Source organism: Pyxicephalus adspersus, chromosome 1, assembly GCF_032062135.1.
Source record: "Pyxicephalus adspersus chromosome 1, UCB_Pads_2.0, whole genome shotgun sequence".
NCBI classification, from domain to species: Eukaryota; Metazoa; Chordata; class Amphibia; order Anura; family Pyxicephalidae; genus Pyxicephalus; species Pyxicephalus adspersus.
Genome location: NC_092858.1, coordinates 105799875 through 105817124, shown reverse-complemented (window position 1 = coordinate 105817124; position 17250 = coordinate 105799875). Strand labels below are relative to the sequence as shown.

At 37.5% G+C, this 17250-nt stretch overlaps 1 protein-coding gene across 1 annotated transcript; it reads left to right on the top strand.

Moving 5' to 3' along the window:
• Nucleotides 1-1631: 1631 nt before the first annotated feature.
• On the top strand, nt 1632-16983 carry LEMD2 (LEM domain nuclear envelope protein 2). Its single transcript, XM_072422589.1, has 9 exons — nt 1632-2642; nt 11218-11258; nt 11644-11719; nt 13026-13102; nt 13200-13279; nt 13406-13548; nt 15665-15766; nt 15858-15960; nt 16518-16983. Exons 1-9 carry the CDS (start codon nt 1664-1666, stop codon nt 16690-16692), a joined length of 1776 nt encoding a protein of 591 aa, XP_072278690.1. The 5' UTR covers nt 1632-1663; the 3' UTR covers nt 16693-16983.
• Nucleotides 16984-17250: the final 267 nt, after the last annotated feature.

Sequence of the window (17250 nt, the reverse complement as noted above, 5' to 3'; positions counted from 1 at the left end):
GAGCAAGTAACAAGCTGAAGACTAGAAAGGCTTAAATAGGACTAGCAGCCAATAGTAAGACAGTAACATGACCAGCAACCTATCTGCTTATTGGCTGCAGGACATACTCTCTAAGCCTCTCTGGCTGTGCACAATGTGCTAGAAATGCTGTGATGTACTGTACTGGGTTAGCAGTCCCTTGCACCTCGAATGTAGTCCCAACCATTGTGGTTGTATGACTTTCCTTTTTACTTTGGTGTTCTATCCAACTGGAAAATTGAGAATAATTTATTATCTGTAGGCATCACACACTTATATCTCTCACGTTCATATTTAGCACTGTGTTTGTTAGTCACTGCTCTCCTCTAGAAATAGCGTAAAAATTACATTGCGGAATGGTGACACATGATTAACACTCATATTTGTTATCTGTATGTGTGAATAAAATTGAAAAAATATATGAGAAAATAGGAAAAGAAAATCTAATTGAAGAAATAGGTGAGACTTTATTATCCATAAGAAAAAAAAAAAACATGTCATGTGAGCTCTTCCTGCTCAGTGGGGTTTTTAGAAACTTATTTAATGCAGGCTTATGTTGTTAAAGGATCCATTATCTATCTGGATTGTTGATGGGGTTACTCCAACTAGGAGTGAAATGTAGAATGTTTTCATGACTTCACTGTGAATCACTAATACAGTTTTGTCAACCCTAAAACAGGAGTTTTAAAAAGTGGAATGAAAGTATGGGTGGTGAAAAATAGGAAAAAGACGCACAGAGAAACAGCTTACAAAATCTGGATTTGTATTTGTCAGAGTTTAAAAAGCACATTGGGAGGGATGAAATAGCAGTACCAAAAAGGCACAGCAGAGTGGTAAGTCGTCTGCAGTAAGCGTCAATTAAACTAAGCGGCCTTTTTTATATTAGAGATGGGGTAGCACTATTCCCTCTTCATTTTTCTTCATTACATTTGGAAAATTCGGCCTGATTTTGAACAATTCTACAACCCACTGTGTTTTCCAAGTGCATGTAAGGAGCTTTCTTTGTTGAATGGAACAAAACACAGGTCACTGATTTAAGGAGAATCATACATGTGACTTTGACAGATCGCATGACTAGGCTCCCCTCTAATCACTGGACTTTATCTGCTCCAGTCAACAAGAAGGACTACATTTCTGAGATGGGAGTGTATGTATTACAAAATTTGCAGACAAAGGAAATGCCTCTGCAACAAACCCAATTGTGTGAACTAGAAAAAATTCACACACACATAAAAATGATTGGATAATCACGTGTTTTTTTTAAACTATACCATTTCTCTTATACTTTATTGGCTTTACAGATGCAAATATTTGGCATATTTGGCAGAAGGGTTTAACAAAACATAACACTTTTGGTAGTAAAATAAAACAGTTGGGGAAAAAGGGGGACAGAGGGATTCAGCTCCAAAAAAGGGACATTGAGTAATAGATATGTTCAAATATTTATCATTACTAATTAGTAACGCGGTCTACTTACATTTGCATAACAAATAATACTAGCTAGCTGAAGTTTATTCTATTCCCATTCATGTCCCTGCTATTGCAATACAAATATGGCCGCTCTCGGCTTTGGCGCAGCTTCCGCCCATCTATCTGCCCTTTACCAACATGGCGTTGAGGACGCGAGAGGTGGGAGTGTGACGTCATGGCAACCACCAAAAAAATGTCGGACGCTCAGCTCCGGAAAGAATTGCAAAAATTAGGTTTATCGCCGGGGCCGATTACTGACAGTACCCGAGGGTTGTATAAAAAAAAGCTTCAAAACTTAAAAGCAGAGAATGCAAAAAGTCAGAAAACCTCCAAGGAAAGCGAAAGGATATGGAAAAGCCAGGAGAATAGGAGACGTAGGGGCAGCGAACCTGTAGAAGACGATGGGGGGGATTGGGAAGATGAAGAGGAGAATTTGGTATCGCACAGGGCCAACGTGTCCTCTCGATTTAGCAACAATTTTGAAAGAAGGAGCTATGGGGGAAGCAGGACTTTGGAAGGAGGACAAGATAGGTTTTATCTGGATGGTAAAAGTGTTGCATCAACTTCCCACGTGGGGGGCACAGGGTTGTGGAGGGGTGATAGGTCCTCACTGGCAGGGGGTAATTTATCCAGAGGGACTGCTGAGTATGGGGACTACCTAGATTATGGGCATAGATCTTCATTTGGACGTCCAAGGGCTGTTCCTGGTTACAGTGGAAGCTTGGAACAGGAGGCCAGGACCTCATTGGAAAGGGATAGATATACAGGGAAGATCTTTGAAAAAAGCTTCATGGGACATGAGGTCAGCCCTTCCCTGGGGGTTCAAGGATTCACAAGGGACACTACTGATTATGGTGCCTCTCATGATCAAATAAGATCAAGATTAGCAGGTGAAAAGAAGAGCTGGTCAAGGAGTGATGAAGGTAGACATTGGTCAAGACCCAGTGATTGGGATGCAAAGGGTCAGCGTTCCTACAGGAATTCTACAGGTCTGAGTCTTTGTAACCTCGCACCAACTAAACCAAAGTGGAGTAGAACTATAGAATATTATTTATCAAAACTGGTGAGGGCACTGTCAGTAGGCCTGCTTATCGTCTTCTTTGGTATTCTGATAATGAAGAGTGGGATATTTTCCAGTACACCACAGAATGATCGTAAGTTGGTTTTGATTTTAGGACCTATTTTCTTTTTTGTATTTAAAACAAAATGGAGTATATAATTATTTATTACCTCCACACGAGAGCACTATTGCATGCAAATCGGATCTTGTGTGTCCTGTTCAGCATATGTAAAGGCTTGTATGCAGCCATGGCCAAAACTATTGGCACCCTTGCATTTTCTGTAATTGACAAAAGAGACAGACATTCAATGCCTCTTGTTTAAAAGAAAAAAAAGCCCTGGCTCCATGTGGCTTTTTTCTGATATTCTCCAACTACAACCAGTGCCCTACATGTAGTGTTGCAAACAGAACCAACTGCTAGGGACAGTGTAATTTCTGCACATGCACATCCAATGGCCGAGGGGGAGCTGGAGATCCAACATGGGAAAATAGTGGCTTCCTAGGGTGCGGCAATGACAGGAACCTAGGCCTGTCATTGCTGTATGATGCCTGAGGACAGGTAAGTCTTTTACATATTTGCTAAATATATCAGAACCCACCCACTAAAAAGTAGAGTTCCACTTTAAACAATTCCTGCAAACACATGTAGTTTCTGTGTCAGTGTGTCAAGTTTTACCAACATGGCTTCGATAGATTCTCCAACAAGAGTGCAGTAGAGATGGCAATGTTTCATCTCCTGATTTGGAGCAGGCTTTATTGCCTCGAGCTAGAGTAAAGCTGTTGGAATGGAGAGGAAAGCTGAAATTAGCTAAGCTGTGGAGTTGGCATCCTGGCTCTGTTCTTTTTGATGAGAGTTTCCATGACTTGAATACATTTTACAGCTTCTTTTAGTAGCAAAACAAGTGTTTTTAGGTATTGAATACTTTTCTATTATGCCATCTTATTCACTTGTTTTTATGAAAACTCTTAATGTGAACATATTTAAACGTTTTATCAACTAATCATATCAATTTATCATTTAAATTTATGCAGTGTCCTAAACATGGGGATTGGTGTAAAAGGTAGAATGTTATCCAGTGTTTAACCCAGAATTTTTTTAGGCCGGGTGGTAAGAAGTTGTAGGCGGGTGGCAGCCCCTGTATTGTGATCCAACTCATTAGTAACCACCCAAAAACAGCCGGGTGGTTACTGAAAATTGCCGGGTGGTGCTCCCAGCTAAAAGGAGCTAGGGAGAACACTGTTATCCTATAGCTTTTTTAATTTAAGACATATTTTGTGATACTGCATTCACTAAGCCTAAATCTAGCCAAACCCCTTTTAGTGTGTGTGAGAGTACATTTTCCTGTCGCAGTGTAAGCGCTCATAATTTTGAAAAGCTGGGAACTATCTGGATATTAGACAGAGACCCTAAATTATCAAAGGATCACTACATCATTGGGCCCTCAGTTCCAGTACTAACTATAAAACTGTAGCAGCGACAGTGAAGTAACTGGGCTTTAGGTACTCTAGTTGTAGGTTTCTTTGATGTTGTCCCTTGTTGCCAAAATGTTGGCACAATATTTGTATTGCCTCTTATTTGTATGGCCCATGCCTCTTTTTAATGCATGGACTGCAGAATTGCATTTTTTTGTCAGGTCAGTTTATTTACCTAGTAGACAATATTACCCTATTTTCCTGCAAGACCATCACCTTTAAACCGTGGACTTATGATATATCTCGAACAACAAATAATGTCAAAAAAACTTCCATGCCATTTACTGTTACTAAATGCCTGTTCTTAACATACATTCCAGATCTGATCAAGAGGGCATAGAGACAGAATACAATTGGTGGCCATGTATATCTCGCCAAAAGCTGTCACAATACATTCTTGGGAATGCGCAGAAACCGCATGTTCCTACATTAAGGGGAAAGAAATGCTGATTTCACACATGCGCAGTGAGATCGGGGTTTTTTTTCCCCTTTACTGCAGGCTACATCACTGGACCTCACACCTGAGCACGTGAAAACGTGTGATGTAGCCAGAACAAGGAAGAAGACTGGCCGAAGGAGGATTTGGGTAAGTGTTTTTTTAAAATGTTATTTTCAGTTTAGTTCCGCTTTAAGATGTGCAATTCATCAGCTTTATAAAAGGGTGGGGGGGGGGGGCATTGCAGTGCTGGCAAGAAAAATCTAATTTGACCATTTCTATCCTAATATCTTCCTGTCAATGACCTGCAGGAAAAGTGTGCAGTATGAAGAACACGGCCTTTTTCCACTGGGTTAGGTTATGTAATGCATTTTGAGGCTGGACCACCTCTTTCTTAAAGTCTAATGATCTGTTTGTCAGTGAAATATTTTCTCTAATCTTTTATACTTAAACTAGATATTCTCATGTAACTGCCCTTTTAGTTTATATGCTAAATATATGAATACTTAAATGAAGAAACAATTTTCAGTTCAAGACTAATCCAACATGTGACAATTGCTTCCATTAACTGGCTTTTAGAGAGATATTGGTCACACATATTGTAATCTGAATGGAACAGATCTGCTACCAACACTGTTATTTTTTTTTTTAAAGACCCATGTTTGAATTTCTTAATTTGTTTAAATGCCCTAAAACACTTTAACCACCTGGCCGTTAAACCCGACCTTGGTTCGGGGTAAAAACACTTGCAAAAAGTGTTAAACCCGAACTTTTCTCAGGTGTTTAAAAATATTAACAAACGTTATATTGCCATCCGATTGTCATACATTGTATGACAATCAGATTACAACTGAAAGAAAATACTTACCCGGTTCCCGCAGCTCCTCCAGCAGCAATAAAAAATTTGCTATTGCTGCTGGCATCTGCAGTGAGATGTGAAGCACAATGCAGAAATTTTGCATTGTGCTTTGCATCTCACTGGAGATGCGAGCAGCTCCAGCGTCTGTGTGCCTGTGTGAGCAGGGAGGGAAATCCCCACTCACATCACCCAGGAGGATGAGTCATCTTCCGGGTGATGTGAGTGGTGATGTATTGGGGGGTGTGTCTGGGAGGGAAATTTAAAAGCAGAATACAATGTAATCTGCTTTTAAATGGTTTTTACAGTACAAAAACACCACACAACATGAAAAAAAATAAAAGTACATTTTTAATTTTATATTTTATTTTTAGATTACATTGTTGTCTATTATTTCATTATTTTTTTAAATTATTATTTTTTTTAATTATGTATTATATTATAATTTATGATTATAATATAATAAATAAATATAATTATCATACCTGGGAGTTAATCCTAAGAATTACAAGCCCACAATATAAACAAAAATTTCTATGCAAAAGAAATAGGATCACTTTTGGCATCAAAAAACTGACAGAATTAGAACGCTAGGGGGGTTAAACTGATTTTTGTGTTTTTTATTAATTTTTTTNAAAATTCCCTTTTTTATTTTTTATTTTTCCATGATTGTGTGTTTCAAACTTTTTTTTATATTCATGATATCTACTAGACCCCTGTTCGGACATATTTCTGTACCTTACAGGTCTACAATTTAAAAAAAAAAATTCATGAAAAACTGTATACCGCTTTTGGTACCGCTGTGTACCGCTTTTGGTACAGAAATCTAGACATCAGTGAAACGTCCAGGTGGTTAAATAAAATGAAGGGATATTTATAAGAATTTGTAGCTGTTTGTGGTTTTGATAGACATTGTTGGATGGTGGATTGATCATTTTGATTACTTATTCACTTGAAAAGTAATTGAATATGACATATGTTATCTAAAAATCACTGTGTAGTCTTCATTATAACATTGCATAAACAAACCTGTAGCTAAAGCAATCAATTGTGTTTCTGCCTGTTTTGAATATTCATCAGACAGTAATGGTTTGTCAACTGTTGGGCCCACAGGCAGTATAGGTTCCCCCGAAATTAGTTTGTGGTTCTACATATTAAAAATTGTAGCTAAGAGAGAGTGAAGAAAACTCTATACATTTTAAAAATTTCCATAGTGTACAAAAGGCATTTTACTCTACCTTGTTCTTAGAACATGGTGCTTTTACTCCTCTTCTGCCAGAATTAAACTTGGTAGCCCCCAAATGTCTCAGGATTCAGGAGCAAGAATGTACCAAGTAAAGTTAGAGCTCATAATGCGCATATTTGTTCTGAGTTTAGAGAAGTGAGCTAGAATTTCAGGTTTTGTTTTAAACCTAAATACATAGTTCTCCCCAGCCCGTTTTTGGGGGGCGGGCCGCCCACCTGCTGTGATTATTCCGCCCGGCACATTTTCAGCAGCTCTGAACGGACAACAGAGAGGCTGCTCTGCTCGCTCCGTTCTCTGCTGATAAGAGCTGATTAGAGCCAGGTGGAGTGAGGAGATCACAGGCTGTCCCTGTGCTGAGTCTTTTGGGGAAAAAAAAAAAAAAAAGTAACATCCTGCAAACAATGTCTCCGCCCAGTGGGCGTGTGTAATGACATCATCAGAGCAGTGTGTGTAAATGCAGCATGACACATTCCTCAGCCTTGCAGCTCTCTGTGTATAGACCTTCAGATCCCCTAAACTCTGTCATAATGAAATTTTCAGGGTGCACAGGGTACACTTGTAGTTGGCACCATTCACAATTTCAGCACCCTAGCTTTTACAAATTTCATGATATGGGGATCAGAATTGTAAAATCTTGTGAAAATGCAACGTTGGGTTTGCATTATTAAAAGCAAGTGGGCCTGGGAGTCCTAAATCAAAAATGCAAATTGGGGACCCCCAGGGCCACTTACATATAAATGAGCATTGGGGAAGGGCCCCTAAATTTATACTTATCTCTCACAAATCTATAACTGTCATACTATGTTACCCCGTCTGTTTTTCTTCTTTGAACCCCAATTTCCCTAGAATGGTGGGGTGTACAAAGCAGGGGGGGCAAATTTTCGTCAACCCCCCCCCAAAATTTCATTACCATGGAAAACGCACTGCCCTGTTACACATTACTGCCACATTTCCGCACCTTCCATTCCAGATAAATTGGGATTCAAAAAACAGAAGCAGAAAGGGCAGTATAGTATTACAGTTATAGTTTGGTGAAAGGTAGGTAAAATATTTAGGGGGGCCACCCCAATGCTTCTTACTATCTAAGTTTCCCCGGGGGTTCTTAATTTGCATTTTCTATTTTGGGCTCCTAGATGCACTTTCTTACAAAACAGCAACCCAAATCTTCCAATTGCCACAAGTTTTTAAACTCACAATCCCCATTTTGGTTATTAGTAGCTATGGGAGTCCCCTGTGTACCCTAAACCTTTTAGGTAATTACAACCAACAAGTTAGGAGATCTAAAGGATTGAATGCAATGAGTTATTAGGCTGCAGAACATGACAAGCAGACTTTACACACACCGCTATCACACTGGGGGTGGATAAATTTCACAGGAAGTTTTTGTCCTTCTGTTGTCTGTCCTACCCCCATTTGCGATCACATGCATGATGCACTTTGTGTTACCTAGGTATTGCGCTAGGAGGTCACATCTGAAGGTAGGCTGAATTCACATTGGCAGTAAGGTTGCATTTGCTGCATTTACCCCTCACTTACCTCTGGCCAGGAACCACTGCTGCTTGAAAAACTGCTAGGCCTAAAAAGCCCAGCACTTACCGCCTGTTACCAATCCCAGGTGGCCAGCAGTTATCACCGGTTACCAATCCCAGGTGCCCAGCACTTACCACCGGTTACCAATCCCAGGTGCCCAGCACTTACCGTTTATTATCAATCCCAGATGCCCAGCAGTTATCACAGGTTAACAATCCCAGGTGCCCAGCAGTTGCCAAGAAGTAGTCACTCGAGGGGCATTTTTTACTGCCAATGTGAACTGAGCCTAGTTTGTTAAGCCACATTGATCACAATATTACGCTACTACAAGGTATTACACGATTAAAACATGGAACACTAGGGAGTTGGATTAAAGTACACCGCACTAGACTGTTGGGGTATAATACAAAAAATAGAAAAAACTTGTACATTGTAACAAGCCAGACATTAGAAAGTTGGAGTAAAGTATAGGGGGTAGGTAGAACACTGACAGAATAGCAGGGATTACTGGATACCTATGGCATAAATAAACAGGAGCTTTAAGTTTGCCATGTCTAGCCCTGTCTACGTTTTTTACCACCCGGCTACAGTTTCCCCCCACCCGGTTGAAAAAAATTTCTGGGGAGAACACTGTAAATATGAATCAATTTCACCATAAATTTCCCTCTGGTTTTAAGAATAAACTGCCCAATTCTGTTAAATTGTAGTAAAAAATTTCAGTAAAAATAATAAATCAGGCTTCCTTCAGAGGTTGTCAGGGGTTTCAAGAACAAGGAGCAATTTGTGACTCTCAGGGCAGTTTAATACCAATGATTTATTTTGGCTATCTGTAAGGGTTGCAACCTTTCCCAATGGCCAGCAACGTAAAAGATTTTATTCCTACAGACCACCATACTAATGCACTGTGAGCTGTAGATAAAGTTATAAGAGCAGTGGTTCCCTGAAGACCTCAAAGTTAATTCAAGGGGTTCCCTCATGTAAAAAAGGTTGAGAAACACTGTAATAAACTGTCATTGGCCTATAGGTTCCAATATGACCCTTTAAACAACTGCCTAAAGAGACCTTTCATTTTGAACAATCTTTCTTTAAGCCTATATTTGCTTCTAAAACTTCCCAGGAACGATCAGATCCAGTAGTGCAGTTAGGGCCAATATTGACAACTGCTTGTGTAGTGTTTGACAAGGATATTAAGTGATCTTCTTCCTTTTTATTTACAGGTCAGGTTGTTTTTGTACTACAATCGTACATATATTGTGCAACAGTTTATTGGTGGATGTGGATAAAGTCTGGCTGCTGAGGTTTATTGGGCATTTTGCAACAAAATCAATTTTTTTTTTCACTATTTCCTTGAGTAGAATTTTCTTTCCTTACCGTTTACTGTACAGCTTGAAATGAGCAAAGAAAAATAGGACCATTCATCCCAGTGAATACTGTATAAGGGCCAGTTTCTAAAGGTATCTGGATGAAACATATGCTAAGGTTATATAATTATATCATTATATTATTAAAGATATCCACTAAGAACTAGTTTAACAGAAAATGCTTACAATATATTTTAGTGAAAGCAACCTGTTTGGAAACAATATTTGGCTACTGTTTCTAAAAATATCCTATCAAACTTGCCAATAATTACCTAACACACACATATCACTCTTATGCCATAATCTTATTTTACCAAAGCAGTGTTTGGCTCCTTTAAATCTGTTAACAGTCTTGTGAGTATAAATATTATTGGTTTTCACTAAAACCCACACCTATCCAAGAAAAAAAATGCTGTTTTGTTTTCCCGCTACTAGGCACATGATCTTGTTTTAGGGATTGGTCACAATTTAGATTTAGGTTGCTCCTGTTTATCAAAGATCACATGACTGTTGAGTAGGTTTTAGTCACATGACCATCTATTGATACAGCCTAAATCAGCCTATTTTTACAGAACAAAGCATTTTCATATGACTTTAAATTTGTTAGGATTTAAGGATTGGGGCTGCTGTTACTGACTTGCTTTTCAAGGTGCTGGCTTCTCAGCTTCTCATTTCAGTTTAGGTCCACTTATTTTAAATGCTTTCAGAATCTCTTGAACTCTAGCATGCAGATTGCAGAAGAACTTGTACTCTTTTTTGTTATTATTATAATGGCTATAATGAATGCTGGAAGGTTAAAATACTTTACAGAATGTAAACATCAGAAAAACCTACTGTGGTCTTCAAACTCATATAGGAATTACAATGTAATGAGGGACTTTTCTGATATTTATTCTGTAACATTACTTGTAGTGATTGTTACTGTATGGTTCATTTTGTTTCCAAAATTAGAGTAGAAGGTCCCATCCACTTACAGGAAAATAAGCAGATGTTACATTTTGTGAATGCTCATGACACATAGTTATCTGTTCTGCATTCATAAAGGATTCATGAGTGTTCCATGTATTGCTTTGATTGTACTGATTGTGCAAAGTCTCTCTTTGCAACACAACAAATGAGCTTGTGCACTAAATTTCTTATTATCTAGAATTCAACCAGAGTGAGGGCAAACAGATGCAATCATGTTATGCCCAATGTAGAAAGAATAATATATGCCAGACTACATTTCTTAGAATTCCTGCATGAAGAGGATTCAGACGTTCCTCAAACATTCCCTCATGGGAGTCTTTCAGGTCTATGTGTTTCAATGGCAGTAGTTAATTTCCCACCAGGGAATGCTTGAGGGAATATCAGATTACCTATTTTTAAACAGAGCCCAAAGTGTATCTAAAACCAAAACTTTTTTTCAAAATTTAGGCTACAATGGTGAAGGATTCGAACTCCTGCCAAGTTTCACTGCAGTTGGGGGCTCCTTTGGAAAGATTTTTTCACTTCTTGTCTGGTAAAAGGTTATCAATCTAGGACACTTTTAGGAAAACCACCCTGAGAAATGGCACATAGCAGTTACTGCAATGCAAGTTTGCAGTAGCCAGGTGATTTTGTATATATATGTGTATATATATATATATATATATATATATATATATATATATATATATATATATATTTATTTTTTAAAGCTGATTTTACTGTTTGCCAAAATAACAGGCTAAACTCAAATTATTTTTAAAATATATGAATCTGTTCTAAAATTCTTTTATTTTACAGTTAAACTTATTCCTCCTGACTGTGATGGCAAAGATGATAAGGTAATATTTTTTTCACCGTTTTTTAAATAAATTTACAATTTGTATGCGTCTGTAATTTTTGCTACCTGTCTACTACAAAACAATGTTGGATTTTGCATTATCTAATCTATATCTTAAAAAACTATACTGCATTCTGGTGTTATCTAAATAGAATTACAGTGTTGCCTTCTAAATTTATATATATATTATATATATTTATATGTTGTAAAATCCTTTTGGAGCTGTTTACTATACATTTTTCATTTTTTTCCGTTAGGTATTTTTAGATGTTTGAGGATGGTCCAATGTCCTCTTGTCATGTTGTGTTATATGCTAATATTCTGCATGTAAATGGTTTAATTGCCTTTCAGGTTTTTGTCTCAATTGCCTTTCTGTTTTTATTCAGTATTGCCAAGCCATGCAAAAGCAAATCATTCTTCAAATCCTTTCAGAGCTATATCATTTTCTTTCCTTAGAGGCTGGTGAGTGTTTAATTCTCTTTTGTTGCAAATAGAAAGTATAGTTTGACAGTCATTATTTTCTTGCACCTATATTTTGAACTAACAGGCCATGCTCATTGATATAACTCGGCTTTGTTGCTCTTTATATTTAAGTCTTGAGTGGGTAGTAACAAAACCAAAGCGAAGTCTGTCAAACTCAAAACTCTTTTTTTATTGGAATTAAAACCTGGTGATCAAGAAAAGCCATTACTCACATGAAGTATGCTTGTCATTAATAACATTTGTAAAAAGGCATACCTGAAGTAAAATAAGTATATTTTAGTGCAGCCATTACTTTTCTTTCTTCAGTAGAACTTTTTCTTCAAAATCTGCAGGATCCCAGGACTGTAGATCTCATTGCGCCCTCACAGTTTTTACTGGTTCTTTCTGCTGATAATATCCAGGGCCTAAATTTCACATTTTTTGTTTTTCTCCCCAGGGCAGCCTACTTGTAAACCCTCCCCCAACTAATGTGATTGATGCTTCCCAACCCTCTTACCTTTTTATTAAAGACAGAATCTATATGCTTATCCTTAGTTGTAATGTCGGAAACCTTGACTCTGAGACAAAATCAATACTGTATTGATCTACCAAAAACATGTGTGCGGACACTTTCAATGCCTTTCTGATTCAAACAATAACATACACAAGAAGTAATGTCCTGATGCCAAAAAAACTTTTCAGCAGAGGAATAATGTTTGCCGTACTGACCCACATATATTATGGGGACACAGTAAGCTGAAAAGATAGTCAGTGCTGACCTTTACACTCTCGCTTTTTTTGTGTTTGTTATCTCACTACTGGGAGTGTCAAGGGAAGTCAGACTTGGTAATCTTTCATTTGAGATATGCAACATGATTTTAACATATAATAAATATATATATATATATATTTATATATATATATATATATATATATATATATATATAAGAACATTCTTATTTAAAACTGAAAGCAACTGGTAAAGGAGGCCTTCTAAAAGTCCCAATATACTGAAACTCAAAAAATACATAATAATCCTAAACACTAGTTTCATTATGGAGACTTCAGTAGCATAATTAGAATAATCCTGTTAATCAACAGTGTCACTACAAAAAGAAAGTTTAGACAAACCTGCCTTTAAATGAATATGTGTAATACTTACGTCGGTGGGAGTTTGCTTCTAATCTTCACTTTCTTTGAGAGCTATTAGGCCATAGATGATTCTAATGATCTGACATCTATAGCCAACAGATTTTATAAGCACTATCTCCATGTAGCTCTAAATCTTTTTTCATTCCTAAATTAGGTAGCTTTGAGTGTGGAAACCCGTCTGGTCTGAGTAGCAAGTGCATACCAATTAAGAGAGCAAAAGAACATATATTAGTAAGTGCCCATGTGTTTTGTCACAGTGTCTTTAGTCATTGAGCTTTAAAGACTTAATGAAATAAATATATATATTTTTTTTTTATACTTTTTGAAGAATTCTAGTGACCATGCATCAGAAAAATTTGATTCTGCTTTACAATGGTTGCTGGATACGGGTGAACATTTAGGCATATGGTGAGTAAAACTTCAAACATCTGCTAATATGTATACACTCTAAATATTCTTGTAATGTTAGAAACTACCTTTTGACATTGTATTAAATGATAGCCTCTTTTGTCTTAATTTTTGTTCTTCTTTTAGGGCAAAAGGTGAAGATGGTGAGATTGTCTCCTTAAGGTCCCTTGTTGCCTGTGTTGAATCTTCACGACCACGTCTTGGAATTACTTGCCGATTGACTAATGCGCTTTTCACTGCTATTTCCAATCTTTTCCTGGCCCTTTTTGGTAGGAAACGCTCCACTATATTTGCAGTTGTTTCTTTTGGCCCTTTTTCAGTCTGGTGACCCTGGGTTTGATGAAATCTGTTGGCTAGCTCTTTTTGTTTAAATTTTAATGGTGTATGTGACCAAAGGACAACACCTCTTAGCATGTCATGCTGCTTCATTTGGTGTTTTGCTTAGGTTTAGGGCTTTGCCAATCTTGATTGGCAACATTGCTATAAAAGAACTCCTGTGATGTGATGAACTCAGTATGTACTACTGTGATGAACTCAGTATGTACTACTCAGTGGTATCATTATCTCCTCTATGTTAAAGTACTGCTATACTGCTATGTACAGTGGCCTGCCTGTTCATATTTATCCCACAGATTTATTTTGGCCTAAACTTTGATATTAGGCTTAGAATAGCACTGGGAATATTTGTAGAGCTTGAGACTCCTTCCCCTTGCTTGACTGAAGGAAATTGCTTCTTCCTGGGATACTGCTGTTTGCACAGCCACTTTCTGTGGAAATGAGTGCTTATTGATGATATTTTGATCACATGACGCGGGGGACTGGGAGGTAAAAATGGAAACTACTACCTAGGGCTCCTGAACATAAATTCCCGCAGATGATGTATTTCTCTTTAACACTAATGTCTGTTTTGGCAGTGAATGCATGGGACTGCATTGTGTTTTTAGCAGTCTGAGGTAAAAAAAACAAAACATTTGCATGAAAAAAGACAGTTGCAGTTTTTTATAGGTAGGGGCAATAATACACATAAACACACTTTGTTTGATGATGTAGCAGATGTAAATTGCACTTTCCATCTATAAATGGTTGAAAAGAGCATTTACAAAATGGTTTTTCCATTTGAGTATTCTTTAGTCTGGTAACATCACAGGGCTTTCTTCATTATGTACAAACCAGTTCCTTCACTGTCAGGGACTACACCATAAAAGCCCTTAATCGGGGAGTAAATGCAAACATCCTTTACCACCCTGCCAACTTCTGTGGGTGGAAAGTGACACTGATGCAGCATGGTGCATGTTGACAACAAGGACACTACAGGTATGCTGAGCTTCACATTGGTTGCCTGTTTTCCAAGCAAGCCAGGGAGAGGCCGTGAGACTGCTAGATTGCAAAGTAGTAGGTAAGCATTCTTACACGAAACACTGTGATTGGCAGGCTCACCAGGTAAGATTTAGCCAAATAAAAGACAAACTACATAAAATCATATAATTCATGATGATTCATTTTGATATTCGGGTTGAAAAATACTCTAACTAAAAACCTTTGCCAGGTGGCAATTTGCTGCCATATAGCTATACCACAGGCTCCGTTAATGTTCATATTTTACAATGCCGTGCACATTATACCCAAAATTTCATTTAAAGCCCAAGTAGGAATCTGTAAGTATTCTGTAAATTGCTTGTTTGGTGTATTATGGAAGTGTTCAGGAATGTGTATTCTGTGTGGTAACTGTGTCTCCTATATAGCTCTTCAAAGGTTTCACTCTGCAGCTGCTAGCTTTTCTACGCAGGCTGTGGCTGAAGAAAAAAACCTAAGGGTTTCACACCTATGTTTTGATGCACTGTAGGTAATCAGACATTAACCTTCTCATAGAAGTTCTAATACAACTAAATGTGGCTTAAGGATACATGATTGGCTGTGTAGCTAGCACAGCTGGCATGCTACATGTCCCCAACAAAGTCATTGCTCTGGCTTCCAGCTGCCAATTCTCTTCTGAGTGAATTAATTCCTGGTGTTATTCAACCCACTTTTTCTGAGCCTAGGGCATCAAGCCTTTGCTATATTGCATGCTATATTTCAGGGCCAGGATCTACATGCATTTTTAGTATTTCTCAGTGGTAAGTTTAGGTCATGAAAGCTAAAGGTAAAAATGTAGGTAAATTTAGGTAAAAATCCTGCCCTGTATGGCACATCATAGTTGCAACATTTAGGATCCCCCATCTATGAGAGATGACTTGCAACCTCACTGAACCTGGTCTGAGGACTTGGGGAAAAATGGTAAGTATATTTTTATGTTTTTGGGCTGCACAAACACTTTACTTCCAATAATGCATTGTTTAGAGTCTACTGGTAATGATTTTACGTCACCAGTGTTTTGTCTTCCACCAGGTGTCTTTGTTCTCTGGCTATTTTTGATCTACTTGCGCTATCACTGGAGGAAGTTAGAAGAGGAGGAAAAACAGATGTATGCCATGGTCGAGAAAATCATTGGTATATGTCATATCTCGTTAATGAATCAAACTTGAGAAGTCAGTGGATACTTGATGTCTCTTGTGCTTCTCTTTTTGTTTTATTTTTAAAGATGTCGTTAAACATCACTACAAAGACTATCAGCAAGGACTCGAACTAGACCCATTTATTAGTATCTTGCATGTCAGAGATACACTTATAATCCCTCAGGACAGGTAAGTGGACTTTATTGTGCCCTCTTTCTTATCACAAATAAAGAAAATAATGCTCTTATATTTGAACACCTTCATCCAACCAAAAGCTTAGGCAAAAAATAAAAAGTCTTGTTCTGTGGCTTCTAGGGGCATTCTGCGTGTTTAAGGTAATTTTAAGCTTGCAGAGTCTGCCTGCCTTAAAAAAATTACAGCTAGACAAAAGGATCAGCAATAAAGTCACCCTGCAGCATTACTGAGCATGATTTACAGCCAGCACATATAATCAGCAAATATTGTTATACCCATGTATAAATACAAATTATTCCAGAAACAGGATTTTTACAATTCTGTCAGTTTATCAATAGGACTAGCCACATACATGTCTTTATAAAATAAATCTACAAATCATGAAAAATGTAACACAAACCTGTCATTGCCTAAGCCTTAATGATCAAATAATAAACGTATGTACAATATATAACAAAATATAAAGGGTAGCACAGGTATAGTTTGCAGTAGGCAAGGACAAATTACTTAAAATATTTTTTTAAAAAATGTTTTTCTATTATTCTGTCTAGGAAACGTTTAAAAAAAATCTGGGATCGGGCTGTGCAGTTTGTTGAAAACAATGAATCCCGTCTTCGCACTGAATCACAACGGTTAGCTGGAGCAGATTTACTGGTGTGGCGCTGGACCCAAACACGAAATGAAATTCCCAGTCAAAGATCTTCACCCTCTTTGTTGTTTTCATAGAGCAAATAGATTAAGGGAAATGATAATCTGCAAGTGTAAGTTAGTTATTTCTTATAAGGCACATTAGCTATCTGGCTTCTGGGATTTCCACATTCGTGTACCAAACAAGGGTTTCTAGGGAATATCAGACATCTTTTCTACTTTAACGGACATGATAGATATGATATATATATATATATATATATATAATGTATGTATGTGTGTGTGTATAGAAATATACTTGTGGTGCAGAATGATTTGCATTCTTCTTTCTGTTGCTTGGAGAAAATAAAACATGCAGTACTTTTGTGATTTTTTTTCTTTTTGATCATTGTAATAAATGTTTTCACTAATTTGTTTTCATGTATAAAATGTGTAATTATCTATTTCACCAGTGTTTACCTACATCTGTTTTTTGGATGGCAATTCTGTGCACTGTACATGTGCAGAACCTAGCATTACACTATCCAAATTTCTTGGTAACCTATTAGGTGATAGACTTTATGAAAGCTTATTATCCGTAATGCTTTTGCAACTGTCTCTGCTATTCCTTGACTGTAATTGCTTCACGACTAGAGA

Excerpts from the sequence above, each read along its gene's own strand:
- LEMD2 (XM_072422589.1), top strand. The coding sequence starts at position 1,664 with ATGGCAACCACCAAAAAAATGTCGGACGCTCAGCTCCGGAAAGAATTG. Across the intron at positions 13,549-15,664 it reads TCTTTTCCTGGCCCTTTTTG|GTGTCTTTGTTCTCTGGCTA; the intron begins GTAGGAAACGCT and ends GTCTTCCACCAG. Across the intron at positions 15,961-16,517 it reads CTTATAATCCCTCAGGACAG|GAAACGTTTAAAAAAAATCT; the intron begins GTAAGTGGACTT and ends TATTCTGTCTAG.